This window comes from Nelusetta ayraudi, unplaced genomic scaffold (genome assembly GCF_046127955.1).
Source record: "Nelusetta ayraudi isolate G7.1 ecotype Tasmania unplaced genomic scaffold, CSIRO-AGI_Nayr_v1 ptg000002l, whole genome shotgun sequence".
In the NCBI taxonomy this organism is placed as follows: Eukaryota; Metazoa; Chordata; class Actinopteri; order Tetraodontiformes; family Monacanthidae; genus Nelusetta; species Nelusetta ayraudi.
In genome coordinates, this window is record NW_027466052.1 from 8485557 (window position 1) to 8501179 (window position 15623).

The 15623-nt window shown below is 49.7% G+C and overlaps 1 protein-coding gene across 3 annotated transcripts in view; it reads left to right on the forward strand.

Moving 5' to 3' along the window:
* The window catches only part of sox6 (SRY-box transcription factor 6), a 127992-nt gene that overhangs the window by 88074 nt on the left and 24295 nt on the right, over window positions 1–15623 (forward strand). For 2 of the 3 annotated variants that reach the window (XM_076021837.1, XM_076021854.1), the window contains 4 exons: window positions 341–464; window positions 4810–4889; window positions 12934–13083; window positions 15327–15507. In XM_076021837.1, coding sequence (XP_075877952.1) covers window positions 341–464; window positions 4810–4889; window positions 12934–13083; window positions 15327–15507 — 535 coding nt within the window. The remainder of the gene's footprint in view (window positions 1–340; window positions 465–4809; window positions 4890–12933; window positions 13084–15326; window positions 15508–15623) is intronic. The other variant, XM_076021845.1, reaches the window with a different exon arrangement.

Genomic DNA, 15623 nt, shown 5'->3' on the forward strand with positions numbered 1-15623 from the left:
CTCGTCTTCGAACGCACCGCCTCGCCCGATACAGTAGGTGCCAAAAAACCTCTTCGGGGGGGGCGACCGGCCGCCTCCCTCCGACCGACGGCCGGGCGGCGAGCGCGTGCGAGGCCTTTGAAGTGCCGCGGTGAAACTTGCGCTTTGGGATTAAGCGCCGGCGCGGCTCGGCCAGGTCTCGCGGGGGGCACGCGAGGGCCGCCACTGCCGCCGAGGTCCCCTGTCAGCACGCGTTAGCCGGAGCTGTGATCTGGCCGCCTCCTCCGAGCGCTCGCTGTGTTCCTCTGGACCGTGACTCCCGCTCAGGCCTCTCTCTGATCTCCGCTCTCTGTCTGTTCAGCAGGTCCAGGGTCACATGCCTCCGCTCATGATCCCCATTTTTCCACACGACCAACGCACCCTGGCAGCAGCGGCAGCCGCCCAGCAAGGCTTCCTCTTCCCTCCCGGAATGTCTTATAAGCCAGGTAATGCACGACACTCCAGTCTCTGTTCTCCCTGCGCCTGCTTCGTCCTAACAGGTTCTGTTTTTTACTGCCGAATGTGTTACGTGAGGAAAAGAGTTGCGGACACGGTAGGCTCGAAAAAAGTAATTTAAGTTTAATTAACAAAGTGACAAAGCACTCACACAGAAGTGACCAAAAGATACTGCAGGTACTCTGTTTGAGTCCTTAAGTAACCTGAGGAAATTCCGTGATTAAGGTGGACAGCAGATAACTACCGAAATAAAAGACTAAAGTGGACGACAGAAAACTACCAAAATAAAAGACCAACCAAAATCCCAGACACAATCCCAGATTCACACTAGCAGCTCCGCTCTGCCCCCCCTCGCCCCCGAGTTCGTTCTAGTCCAGGTGAAACAAAAGATATGAGCAGAGAGGCAGAGGAATGTAAACACGCCTTAGACATGAAAGCCAGAGCAACTCTTTCACCAGCGTGCGAGCAGTAATTGTTTGCTAGGTGTCCTCTGCTGGAGATTTAATAGCACATTAGCGGGAAAAACCGCACGGAAAGTCTGAAAAACTGTGAGAACAAATAAAGCTCATCCCGCGAAACTTAAAGACAAATGCGGCAAAAGGCAAGTTGGGAATGTTGAAGCTATTATGTGGAAGTAAAGTAAACACAACTGAGAGGGGAGGCTGACGTAAGGAACAGGTTTTCCGGCACACATAAGTATTTTCTCTGCTTGTAAAAGCATGCCTCGCTCTGCGCCTTTGTCTTTCCCAAAGACGCCCTCCCTCCCCCAGCCTTCAGAATCAAAATGATAATTGTTGGTACATGCTGAGTGATGCCCTGCCAAAGCAGTAAGTTCCTCTGTGTAATCTTGTTCAAATTAAAGACATGCCACCACAATGCCATACCATAGTACCCGGAAAAAAAAGCCAACGTCCCAAAGTGATCTTTGGTTTCCAGTCAAAGCTTTTTACCCAGTCCCAATGGCCGGCTATTTTTAAGGCACGTTTATTAATTATTTAATCAAATAAAGCGGAATTTGCACATTGCACTTTTAAGTTCATCTTCCCTCTCCCTCGTCTAATAATGGGGAGAGTTCTCACACAAAACCCTGTGGTCAAAGGCAAAGAGCGGTTATGATTCTTGCCGGGGGGAGAAAATAAAGAAAAACAAACCCCCTCGTCCTCTGTAAAAGGAGTATAAAAACAAGCAAAAGGGGGCTACGCAGAAGGAAGCACTTTCACAACAGAGCGTTGAGCGGCGTGGCAGCGCAGTTAATGAATTAACTATAAAACCACAGAATAAGAAAAAAGAAAGTCAGCTGTTTTGGAACTATGGAGCCATGACAGCTTAAACAAAGTGCCTGAGGGGGAGTCTTTTACCAGGGCGCTCCCTGCAATAGGTTTGACACGGAAAATGTTTTAGTTCAAATAACAGGAGCTATTATGGAATCATGGTCAGGGGGTCACAACGTGTACGGCTCCTGAATTATTCATGAGTCGGCAGAGATGCAGAGACGAAGGGGCTCTGAAAATGACTCTGGTCGTCGGGAGAGGTCTTTGAAAAGCGCCGCCATTCACCCGCAAGTCCGACACAATGTGCACATTATATCCGGGAAGGACAATGTTATCTGGGCCACCTGCGGTGCTGTACGGACGGTGCCGTGGCCCTGCTCCCATGGAGCCGGCGGCCGAGCATTCACTTTATAAGACTGAGGCACACTAATCTGCCGGTGTCATTATGACACAGCTCCCAGGGACGGCCGCTTATGACCTCGAGCCCTGCGGCGCTCACATGGCAACGGAGTCATTCTGGCACCATGGTGGTAAGTCATCACACCATCCGCTGGCTGTGCTCAATGGCCCAGTGTCGCACGCTTTGACAAGCACAGTCAGAGCAACCCAAACTCATCTTTTAAACAAATAGACACGAGTCGGACTTCCTGAGCTTCTCGCTGGTGTGATGGGCTACTGATGTTCCTGCAGAATGGCCTTAAAGCCTCTTAGTCTTCCTCCAGCTATTATATTCTATTTTAGATTTATTTATTTATTTTGCATCTCACCATGTGGTAGCGGTCTGAGCTAAATTGATTCGGTGAAAAAGTTCCTTTTTTTTTTATTCCAGTCTTTCGGGGCTGCACATGTGATGTGAAGCCGGAGCGGCCGTGCTGCAGGTTCTCACATAATCAAATTAACGGCACCCCGTTCGTCAGCGTCAGATTACTGAGACATGATTGGCAGCTGCAGCGTGACGTGGAGCGTGCCCAGCAAAAAGTTGAGCTGAGGCTAAACTTCAAGGCTGTGTGTGGTGCCTGAGTCCATCACAGCTGGAGCTGGAGGAGCTCTCATCACGACCAACAGGAAATAGTTTGTGCTCACTGTGAGCAACACACACAGCAGGACAGATTTTTAAAATGATTAAAAAAAAGTTTATGTTGTGTCCTGGTTTCCGATGATCCCGACACCTGACGTGCACCATGTTCTCCAAAAGACTTTGCACAAGGAAAGAAACTTAAAACACGCTCGGTGGTTTGAGTCACTTAGTTCATCCAACATAATTTGATCCGGTTACACACGAGCATATCTATGACGGCAGCGTAGCCTGCTCTGACCCGTCCTCCTCCTTAACCGGCGCCAGGAGAGGTTCAGACCCTGGACGTGGGACCAGCCTCGGCCAACACACAAAAAAAAAAAACACAAAAAAAATAAAAATAAACCTCTTGCTTGAATGTAACCAGTGACACTGACCTGGCTGGCAGAGCGGCCCCCATACAGCTGGGGTCAGACTTGTCTGTGCACCGAAACCCCAGACCCTCGGAGCCCAGAGACCCCTCCCCTAGCGGCTATAGCATGCTCACTTAGCGGCGCATGACCCTCCCCAGGTTTCACATGACATCCAGAGACATCCAGCCATTTATTATTTCCAAACCCAACATCACAGACGGCACAGAGACAGGGAGACGGAGAGAAAGCGATACCAAAATGAGGTGGTGTAGAAATAACCGCAGACCCCACCTCACCCCCGCCACCCTCACCCCCCCCCAAAAAAAGGAAAAAAAACACACCCGCACACAGGGCCCTGCACTATTTGAAACCACTTCGGCGGCGTGATTTTATTTGCTGCTAAATGGGGATTGAATTTCCATGGGCTGTATCACATTGTGCTGCGCTGTACAAGATTGCAAAGTGAGGCGGGCGGGCGGGCGGGCCGGGCCAAAGTGAAAGAGAAGGTATATACATTTACCTTGTCTGTGGCCTAATGGCTCCATATGTTTGTGAGGAGAAGTGACAGGCAGAAGTGGGGTCTGAGCGGAGGCCAGCCATCCCTCCCCCACCCCCCACCCCCCCCACCCCCAGTCCCACACTCCCACTGTGCAGCCCCCCCCCCCTCCCGCTGCCTCCCCCGCCCAGACACATGCTTCAAACCAGCCTTCTCTCGAAAAACGCACCCCCCCACCCCCACCTCAGCACACTGGGCCGAGTGTGTGAAAGCGTCTGCTGCTCAGTCGTACGCCCCTGTGGATATCACTCATACAGCAGCCGCTTTTAATATCCCGTCTCCTACCCTGACGGCGGCCTGCAGCAGCAGCAGCAGCAGCAGCAGCACTGGTGAATAATAAGGTTGCAGCGCTGCCATTTGATTCTCTGCCGGATCACGGCGATATGTGAGATAAGAGCGTGTAGTTGTGTAGTGTTTTTTTTTCTCATTCCACCCCCCCAACCTTGTTATTGTGACTGCACACTTGTTCCAACCAGTTTGCACACAAGTGTTTTCACTCGGCTGCCAAAGCTATCAGTCAGAAGCAAACAATGTGATGTTGAACAAAAGCCAGACAAGTCTACAGCTGTATGAAACGCTTGAGAGAACATGCTTTCATAATTGCCAAGTATCAAGGGAGAGTTTTTTTTCTCTCTCCCTATTTACTCGGCATACTTATTCAACATTTATTCGGAACGTTCGCCGGCACGCTGAGCATCACGCACCTCGAGGAAAAATACGAGGAAAAAAATTTAAAAATCGGGAAACTTGTGAAACTGTGCGTCGGCAGTTGTTGTTGTCATGGTGCTTTTGCAGCAGAAGCGGCCGCGCGCCGGCACGAGGACGGCGTGAATGGTGCGCAGCGTTCCTCAGTAATCCCGCTCCAGTCAGACCAGCTCAGCCTTTTGTTAATGCAGATGTTTGGGCTTGAAGCCGAGGGGCTGGGTGCAATGTGCCACATTGCTGTGGCAAAGTAGCGCAGCGCAAGGATCTGTGTTGGCACTTGCCTGGTCGCTGTGGGCCAGCTCATTGTCTGAACCTGCACACATTGTTGTCCCCCCCCCACCCCAAACCCACCCCCCACCCCTCTCTCCCTGACAGGTGATAACTACCCGGTGCAGTTCATTCCATCCACAATGGCAGCTGCAGCAGCGTCAGGACTCAGCCCCCTCCAGCTCCAGGTATGTACAGTACTATGACAAAGAATGCGAGGGACGCCTGCCAAGCCCAGGGCAGAAAGGATAGCTAAGCAGCTGTACGCTAAGTAATGAGCTGCACACTAAATAATCCTGGAGGCCCCCCTAGCTCACGCGTGCTCATCACCTTACACATGTAATTCATCCTGTTTTATTGAGGATTTATCTCCACCGGCTCCGCCAGACACAGGAGTTAAGATGATAATAGTTATTAGAGGGAACGGGAATTACTTTGGTTGCCTTGATTGCCTGCCAGGGAATTTATCAGGGGACAATTAACCGTGTTGGAGGAATTGTTTTAATAGGAGCCATTGTGGACCAGACAGATTCAATAGCATGATATGCGACGGAGTGATCAGTCTGCGACAGAACACTCAAAAAAACAATAAAAGACAATTATGAGCAAATATGCTCTCTATGACAACTTCAGACAGGTTGGGGCACAGAGAACAAAACCAAAAAACTAGGAAATCTGTGGAATGCTTAAAAACATCTGTTTAGAACATTCCAATGGTAAACTGTGGAATTGTAAGCAGGTAATTGTATTCTGATTGGATGAGGAGCATCCTCGGAAGGCGCCTGCATCACACCTTGCCTTGTCAGGCACAGGATTGGATGAAGGGGACGGAGGTTGAGGGACGTTCCGCAAATTTGGCGGCGGCAAACGGATTTTGTTTTTTTAACCACCTGCCAGCTTCGACGTATGTGCGCGTCTTGCGCGGCGCCTTAACCTTTTTATAATTGGGGTGTTATTACCTGCGTAGTAAAAGCAAACTGGTAGTGGGACGGTTGGGGCTAAGTAGGGGTTCTGAGCCATGTAAAATGTTAGGCTGGGCTCCAAGCCCTACAGGCTCCTCCAGGACTCTGGTTCTCACACAGCAATTTTCAAAACTTAACCCAGGTCAGTGCTTAAGTTGAGGCCTCAATTTGAGATAATCATCGGCGCTCATCCTTCAGTCTGCTCACGACTACTACTGTTACCGAGGCTTCTGTCAGCCAACGCAATTGTTGCTGCTTCCACGTCGGTAATGATTTTTTTGTTGCTCTCGTTGTTTACGTCTTTGGACTAAAACAATTTGGGGCAGGAGATGAAAAAAGCTAAATTGTATATTTTCAATGAGTCTGTTGTGCAATCGTCCCCGACTGAGATTTCTTTGCATACCTGCAGACTTGTATTTGAATCGGTCTAGACTTTCTTGAATCTTGAAAAACAGAGCTGGTCCTTGGGAAAAAAAACAATTGACAGAAACAGGCAGATTCCTGAGAGGCAAGCGTGTGGCGGAGGCTCGCAAGCAGCCGAGACACGTGACACTCCAGGACGGAAAACAGCACGTCAAGTTCAAACAAAGGCACCTTAGGACTGAGGGGGATAGTCTCAGCGCTCTGATATATGTGGCACTTGTCCTGCCGAGGCTACCGCCGTCAGTGTTAACGAGTCTTGGCAAGTTGGAACAATGCACGCAGCTGGCTCTGAGTCATTAATCCGTGAGAAGGGCTATTGGGTTCAGCTCAAACGTAAAATGACTCTGCTCATGTACGAAGGTGTGTTTTGTGAGAGTGAAGGCTGAGGCCGCAGGGATAAATGCGTTGTTTGATTGTTTTTGTTTGGGGAGGAGGGCGGCGGGAGGGGGCCAAAAACGTCTTGCTTGGTTTCTGCCGACGTAAACTGAATAAAGGTTATAGTTCAGCAGAGTTTATTTATGGCAGTGGAAGAAGAGATCAGATGAGACAGTAGTCATATATCTGGAGGAGGACGGACGAGTCTGCGGTGATTAATTCTTATGTACCTAACCCTGGGAGCGGGGCGAAAACACTGACTCTGGGACCATGACTCCACCGACCTTTAGGAACACAGTCAACAAAAAGTGGTGCATTTCCCATTAATTGAAGTCTGTCCGACTGCCGCATATTCAGCCTGCCGGCTGCTATTTACCCTGCATGGAGACTCCCCCTCGAAACAGCAAGGCAAGTCAAACATGCCCTTTTCTGCGTGGCTGGGATCAACAAACCATGTGACTGCCCCCACTTCCTCTCGACTAAGCGTGAACTGGCGGTGATTAAAACGCGTTATGAAGCCAGTTGGAAAAGTGCAAAGTGTTATTGGCTGCAGCGGCCACACATCTACTCCAAAAATGATTTCATCAACGACTCAAATTTCAGTGAGAGCGATCAAGTGTGTTGAGCAACATTAGCAGAAGATAACAGAACGGTAAGATAAGTGCAAAATTGTGTTTAGAAACCACAGGAAAATTGCCAAACACTTAGGATTGTGCACAAAACATAAAACAAAATTCTGAAATTTGCCACCCATCATGCAAACACTATTAATGCCAACACATTTCTCAATTTATTCTTTATGAACTACACCTTTAAATCGCCCAGACCTGTTCTAGTGTTCCCTCCAATCTCATCCTCTGTCACAGACCAAATCCCACACGCGCAGATCCCCAATAGGCCTCAATTAATATCTCTCCCTGTCAGCTCCATGGCAAGGTGTAATTTTCAACAATTTGCTCGGGTTAAATTGTGAAATATATGAACCTGAAAAAAAAAATTATAATTTCGGAGAAATTAATTCCCACAATGCTGCCGAGGTAATGCGATCAGCCATCCAGTCGGAGCAGTGAAGCGGCTCCATCAGTCTTAATGTTGCCCATGCAGCTTCTTCACAATCACCTCTGTCATAACAGTCTGGGACCCCTGCCCCAATTTCCTGCCCCCTCGGCTCAGAGGAAAAGAAAAAGAGGAAAAAAAAAAAAAAAAACACCGGGGTAACAAAGGCTTTGAGCCGATGGAGGTAAATGAATCCAGCGGCACACGTTTGAGTGTTGGGCACCGTAATTTGCTTGTCAATACAGGATGGTAGCGTCAGTCCGGCGGGCGGCTGGCAGTGCGCGAGCGGCTGTCACCGAGCGCTGCTGTACCACGGGGCAATTTCACTCAATGTTTGCCTGACAGATTGGCTCTCGTCCTGGAGTCACAGGAGGGAAGGCCAGTAAACTATCCCAGCGCGACATGCCCTTCTTCATTAGCGGCCACACAGGGCCGGGATGAGGCCGGGGCCAGCAGGAAACAATGGCTCCGTCCCCGCCTGTCCTTCCCTGATTGCAAGTGACACCTCTCAGCGAACAGAGGAAATTGTGCGCAGATTGTGCCCTATCAGCCCTGGACAGCCGCTGTATTCAATTGAGTAAAACCAGACAAGAACAGAATTTTTCCTAATTCTACAAAAAGATTTTTTTTTTCTCTTTCTGGAGTCGGTGTGTGTGGGGAGGGTTAGAGAGCGCTTAATTCGCTGTTTGTACACTATACCTAAGGATCAGTCAGCAAGTGAGGAAGAAAGAAAAAACAATTTACTCTCAGCAAATGTAAACTGAATATTTCAGCCAACCTTTTTTTTTTTTTAACAGAACGGGCAAACAGGAGGAGGACCTCTGGGGAAGTCCTGTTGTCCGTGATTGGAAGCAGACTTTGGGGTTTTGAAGGGAGCATTATTGGATAAAACAGAACATCTGGGCTGGCTGCATGCTGTATCAACGTTAGTACTAAACAAATAGAAACCTTCTGCTTTCAGTCAGTCAAAGTTTCATTTTTATGTACTGCTGCTCCTTTTCGACCAATTTTCCATCCACTGCTTAAACCCCTAAGTGTCTTAGTTTGTGTATTTCTCCCTCGATCACTCCTGCGCTTTTATCCTCCAGTCATTTGGTGCGATGCTCTTGCTCCCCCCCCACCCCCCAGCCCCTCCAGACGTATCGCATCCTTATGCTTCACAATCCTGGAAGTTGAGCCGCTCGAATTGAGACTTAACGCTGCAATTACCGTTCGAAACACGGCGTTCGTTCGCCGCCGCATTTCTATGGGCCCGTGATAGACCTGTGCTCGGCCTCGGCCCGTGCTCGCGCTGCAAAGGATGAAAGGCGGCCCACATGCTCGCCGGCGACAAAACCCGAACCAGATCTCAAGGAGACGCTGCAGTCTGAAGGAGTACTCAGAGGCTTCCGACGACCAGAGAGCGATAAGAAAAGAGTGTCAGCACAGTCAGGGACAAACAGGAAGAATGTGGGAGAGGCGCATTATCTTTTGTTTGGATGTAAATGCCTGCACGGTGCAGATGTGGAGTAACTACTTCCATCGTTAACAAGTGAAGCACTTTTTGACTTTGAAAGGGGGAGAGGGTGAGGAGAGAGAGGGAGAGAGAGAGAGAGAGAGAGAGAGAGAGAGAGAGAGAGAGAGAGAGAGAACAGACGCAGCGTTAGAGAGCAGCTGTTTCTCTGTTTATGTGAAGGAGTCGGCCTTTGAAGGTAACCCAGAGCTGTGCGGCGGCGGCGCTGCTAGCTGCGTGTGGAAGGCTGGCTAATAGGACGGCTAGGTGAGCAGCTGGATGGAGGCAGCGCCGAACAGAGGGACAGATGGACAGATAGAGTGGATAATGCAGCGAGCCGCACTGAATGGGAGGGCTGGCTCCAGGGCCCATGGGCCTGTAGGAGCGCACGCCGCACACACAAACACACACAGGCGTGTGTGTGCGGCAGGAAGATAAAATGCTGGAGAAGAACTTTAATATACATAGTGTGAATGTAAGACAGGCGGGAGGAGGGGACGGGGCGGGGCGGGGCCGAGAAGGGCAGGTTGGGTGCCAGCAGATGAGACAGATGTTGAGCCATACTGGAAAGCCTCGGCACAGTGCACCAGGGTGCCTTCTCCACTGCTGACATCTGGGCCTCGGCCTTGGTCAGCCTGCCTGCTAGCCCTGGGCAATGAGCCCTGTACAAGCCCTGTGGCAAACTGGGGGGGCTGGCGCTGCGCTGCCTTTTAAATGGCGCGGTGCACTGAGGCGCAGTTAATGCCCCCATATCCATCCCAGTGCTTAGCACCCAGGCCAGACAGGGGTGAAGGAGCCGCGGTCGTAAACAGGCAGCATCGCGGCGCAAAGTGCGCGTGAGGAGGGGCAGTTGGACGGCGCTCACGCCACCGAGAGCACAAAGGGCTGTGTGGGTTTGTGTTGGACGCTGTCGCACTTGTGCGACTTGGACACATTGGATGTTTGCGGCAGACACTGGTACACTGTGCATCTGCAGCAGATTGTACATATACACATATATTATTTTTTTCATCCCCATTGGTTGCAAAAAGAGAGGCATTCCTCCTGAGCATTTTTAATTAATATTTGATACATTACTGGATTACCAACCTTGTTTCTCACCCCATTCCCCCCTTGAACAAACAGCGGCTTGCCATCTGAATTGCAGATCGCACTTCTGAGACGTCTAACTAACATCATCAGCAGAGTGTGTAATCTGGGTTTAATGTCGCAGGCAGAAAAGTGAACCTCCCCGTTTAACCTCTGCTGCCTCCGGAGGGCTTGTTTTTAATTACCAGAGGCTAACGGGCTGACCTTGAGCGTGCACGCACTCACTTTGAATCCATGCTTGCTGAGATCTGCACTGCTCTGCTGGGAAACTGAGAATGATGGGGTCAAAACAGGAGACCTTAGATTTGTGTGTGTGTGTGTGTTTGTGTGTGTGTCCGGGCTGATTTGTGTTGCTTCTGAGCGAAGGCGAATCACGGAGGTAGAAAATCAGGTCGCATCCCACAAGGAAAATATGGGGCATAAGACAAACTGGACGCAAACTTACTTTGCAATTTACACTGCCAGCGTGTTGTTGTCGTGCATTAATATGTTTAATTTACTACTATTATAATCACACTGTGCTCTGTGGGGCTGAAATACAGTATGTAATTGAAATGGATGAAAGAGATTTTGAGATTACTGTGAAGTGCCACTTGCAGTGGCTTTGCTTCATCCCTTGGACTCACTGTCAAATCCATTTCATTTTCTATACTTTTTTTTTTTTTTATTTAACTTAGAACTGCTGGATTGTCAAGCTCAGTTGGGATTCATTTGTGATGCCATACGGCAGATGGTTGGCATAGTTTGGGAGTACAAGACTTGTGCATTAATTGTTGCATATGCTTCCATGATATCAGTGAGATAAATTAGAGACAGAAACAAACAAACAAAGTATCCATTTCTCCATACGGAGAGCTCCGACCTTGAGCTTTAGCTGCACCACATCTAATTCCAAGCATGGTCCAATTGTGCTCTTGCGCCTGGGACAATGAAATTCTTTGCCTATCAAGGTCAGAAACGAGCCTCTCGTCAACATCTGTCACGCAGACACACTTTCCTCCACTTAGACTTCTGTGTCGCCCGGAGTGACGTGCGACGGGTCGATCTACCCCCACCCCCTTTCCTCTCTCGCTTGCTCCACCTCACACACACACACACACACACACACACACACACACACACACACACACACACACACACACACACAAGGGAGACACAGAGTGCCTTTACAACTGACATTAACTAAATCTGGCCAAGATGAGAAGAAAATAGAGTCGGCTCTGCAGCCGCGGCCGCCCGAGACAAAAGGCTGTTTGTGATGGAGGTGGGGGCAGTGCTATCATTGTGGGAACATAATCAGTCTGTCATTTCCGCTGCCCATGTGCTGTTGTTATCCCCGGGTCCCCTGGAAGAATGGCCCTTTTGTACCGCTGCCTATGCGCCGGCGATAAAGTTTCTTACGGGAGCACGTATGTGTTTATATCTGCAGATACGCGGCGCAGGACATAAAGTGCTTTGTTTGGCTTTCGTCTACCGAAGGTTAGGGCCAGCAGGGCCCCGGATTGCTTTTCCCCCCACTGACACAAATACAACTTGTAGGTGGCCAGTGGAACCAGGAAATGAGGCAGGCTTTTGCTGATTGGGCCGGGGGGCGGGTGGGGGTCTTAGATTCTCACTGACAGCACCATCTGGCCGGACAAAACAGGCGCCGACGACTTACCTGTCTGGATGGTGGCGGCCGCACTGAGACCAGTTCCAGGGGGGTTGCTAGCAGTCTTATTAAGCAAGACATACGGCTAAATTAAGAGCGTCCCGAATACAACAAGCGGGGTTTATTTTGCGAGACACCGGCGCTGTTGGTTTGGCAGCCGGGGAGACAAAAGTCAATTCACCACTTACCTGGAGCAGAGCAAAGTGGCAGCGGCGGCGTGTCGAGGTTCTGTGGGGTAGAGAGAGAGAGAGAGAGAGAGAGAGCAACATCAAAACAAGGCAGAGTAACACAACCGCAGCAGCGGCAGGATAGAACACACACTCGTTGTCTTTCTGTGTTTCTCCTTAGAATCTGATCCGCGGAGAGAGTCGCTGGCGGCCGACCAGAAAGTATACTCCTCGACACTTGCATCAACATCTTTAACCGCCTTTTCTAATATACGCCACAAATCGGCCCGGTAATGGAAACGTAAATTGAGCTTCCAAACGGGGGTCTGAGAATCCCTGCGAGCGTCTGCCAGTCACTCCAAACCACTTGTGCGGTAACGCCGGCGAACCATCGGGGATGCGAGCGCATGAAAGAAAAATAAGGGGTGACGTCAGACGTTCATTGTGCAGGTTTCTAAGCCTCGGCACGGTTTGTTTTTAGTAACGTACACCGCGGTGGGCAATCCATCTGAGGTTTTGTTGGTCTCCGGCGTTGTAGAATGGGACACTCGCAAGGCCGCTTTGGAGGCACATCACAGGACAGAGAAGAAAAGAAAAAAAAAATACAACTACAAAAAAAAAAGAACACTTTAATAGGAAGCCGTGCAGATCCAGATCCAGAGAGCCGAAAAATCTCGACCAACACACTCGCATCCAGTTGGGCAAACTTTTTCTCTGTGATGAGTGGAAAACAGGGGCTCCAAGTATTTTTGAAAGAAAGCCATCTCTGTGCGGTTTTTTAAGACTGCTGTCTCTCTCTGGATCCTGCCTTTGAAATACAGTTAGGACCTTTGATGGAGGTTCTCTGCCAACCTCATGGAAAGTGGGGAGGCGGGGAAGAGGGGACGCGAACGAGAGAGGGAGAGGGTGGTTGGGGGGTAAGCGAAGGCAAACAGAGGGGAGGACAGAATATAAAACTCTCAATGTCTGCCCGAGTTCTTCCACGCTCACGCCCCCTTCCTTTTCTCCGCCCTGCAGCAACTGTACGCCGCCCAGCTCGCCAGCATGCAGGTCTCCCCCGGAGCCAAGATGCCGCCGCTCCCCCAGGCGCTCAACAGCAGCGGGCCCATCTCGCCCTCCTCGCTGAAGAACGACAAGATCTCCACCAGCCCCATCACTCAAGTCAAGGTACGAGCCTTCGTCCTGCTCGCTGCGGCGAGTCTGGGACTGGAGTGGGCACTTGACCCCAGCGCAGCCTCGTCGGGAACCACGTCTGAGTAAAGTGGCGCGTTTCCGCCGTCGGCTGCAGCAGCAGCATGGGCGGCACCGGCGGCGGCCGCTGGGCTCTGCCTCCAAGCAGGCCATCAATCTGTGAGGCTTTAACAAGGCCCTCTCTCGCTCCTAACCAGAACTTTGTGGACGTGGTTGCCATGGATATCACCGTTCAAAGCCAGTAATTTGTGGAACACATGGCTTTTATTTTTTTTTTCTCTTCACAATAAAAAAAAAAAAGTTTGTCTTAAATCTTTTTTTTTTTTCCTAGTATGTTTCTCCTCCCCGCCCCCACTCCACCCCTCCCCCCTTTTCGCTGTAACTGAAACGGAACAATTACGACGGTTCCATACAAGTGCTGACAAAAGAGAAACAAATGTAGGAGTGACGACACTCGCGGCCTAACCGAGTGCATGATGTGTGTTTTCTGCTGCTGTGTGGCTGCGCTCCACCAGACCTCCGCGCTTGGGGAAAGGCGATATACATCATCCCCGGCTCGCTCAGGCCATGATCAAAAACATGTGCCCGTTTGGAGTAATAATATCACAATTGAGAATGGCCATAAATCATGACATAAAATGGAACGGAGCCTCTCTCTCTCTCTCTCTCTCTCTCTCTCTCTCTCTCTTTCTCTCTCTCTCTCTCTACCGCTCCCTCTCCCTCTCTTTCTCTGTACCTCTCCCTCTCTGTCATAAACACACTTCAACAGTTTTAAATACCACGATTCACTCAACTTCTTCATCATAATATTATTCTCTATCGAATTGGACGAGGTAAATATTAGTTACGCGCTAATTATTAAAATCAAAGTACATCCAATTTTTGGCGCAGGCCGCAATAATCACGCAACTTCACAGTTGTAAAGCAAACAGACGCGCGGGCATCAACTCATCTGTGTCAGTCCAGCGGAGTCGCATTGCCCTGAGTTTTGTTTGTCCGCTTTCAGCTCGACTGCATGACAAAATGTTACTGGCACAGCAATAACGGGGCCTCGGGGCAGCGTAGGCCTGAACCATATGTTTGGACAAGGAGACACTTGGTCTTTGAAAAAAAAAAAGAAAAAAAGCTGCTAATGACTGCGTGGCTCTAATCTGGTTTGAAAGACTGCAGCACACGCGGGGAAAATTATACGGGGCAAAGTTTTCATTTCTCTTCAGAGATGTAAATGGCCGTTTCTATTTAGGGGAAGCAGACAACTAATTATGTGTTGATTTACTTGCTTGCATTTGTTTAACTCGGGTAGAATCAACTTGCATATTGATGACTGGAAGTGTTTTTTGTAATCACGGGCATTTCTTTTCAAATCTAACACAGCTATTCTCAACTTTTTCACTGATGCAGGTTACTTCAGGTACTGTGTGCATTTTCAAAGAAAAAAAAAAGAACTCTCCCTTCTTTTGACACTTCAAAACATGTTTTTTTTTCCTTTACATTTCTCTGAAAAGCCTTACAAATTTAGAAAGTGCAACCGCCAGAAAAAGGAAAAAAATGCATCTCAGAACTACTGTGTTTGCTTCATGGTTATTATTTAGTTTAGATTTGTTTGTGAAAAGACAAATATCAAAGTGAAATGCTAAAACTTTAGCACGCACAAATGAGGAATGAAATCAGAAAAACAAATTAATGTAGCAGATAATGGAAGTCGACACCCGATGAATGGGAACAGCTGCCTTTGATCACTGGCGCCGCCGTTATCTGGTCATTATTTATTCCTCGAACCAGAGTGCAGACACAGAGAACCGGGAGGAGGAGGAGAGGGAGAGCAGATGAAGACGTACAGAGAGACAGAATCTGCTTTAATTAGTGTGAACAAAGGCGCCGGGCAACTGTGAGGAAGATCACAGTGGCACAGTTCCTACAGATGGATTGATGAGGAGAGGAGCGCAGAGGAGAGGAGCAGAGAGGAGGAGAGGAACAGAGAGGAACAGGGAGGAGGAGGAGAGGAGAGGAGGTGGAGGTCAAGACAGAGATCCTGTAATTAATCGGAAACAGAGGGGAGATCTGTACTGTTTGGGAAAACTCAGTCTCCCCTCTCTCCCCCCCAATGGAGGCGGTGTGTGCCTGTGTGTGTGTGCGTGCGTGCGTGCGTGTGTGTATTTTGCACGTGCGTTCTGCTCACATCTGTTTTCTCTCGTCCTCTTCGCTCTCCGCTTCCGCAGGAGGAAGGAACGCAGCCGCTCAACCTGTCTGCGCGCCCAAAGACCTCGGAGCTGGTCAAGTCTCCCACGTCCCCGACACAGAACCTGTTCCTGGGCAGCAAAAACAGCCCCAGCAGCCTCCTCAGCAAGGGCGGGATCCCCAGCCCCCTGAGCGTAGGCCTGGGCCGAGGCTCGTCTCTCGGTACGGCCGCCGCCGCCGCTCCAACGTTTTTTTTTTACGCTGGAAGGTTTTTACGACAACATTTTTTTTCCAGCGGCGTCCCTTCTGCTTTCCAATCGATGTGTGTGTGTGTGTGT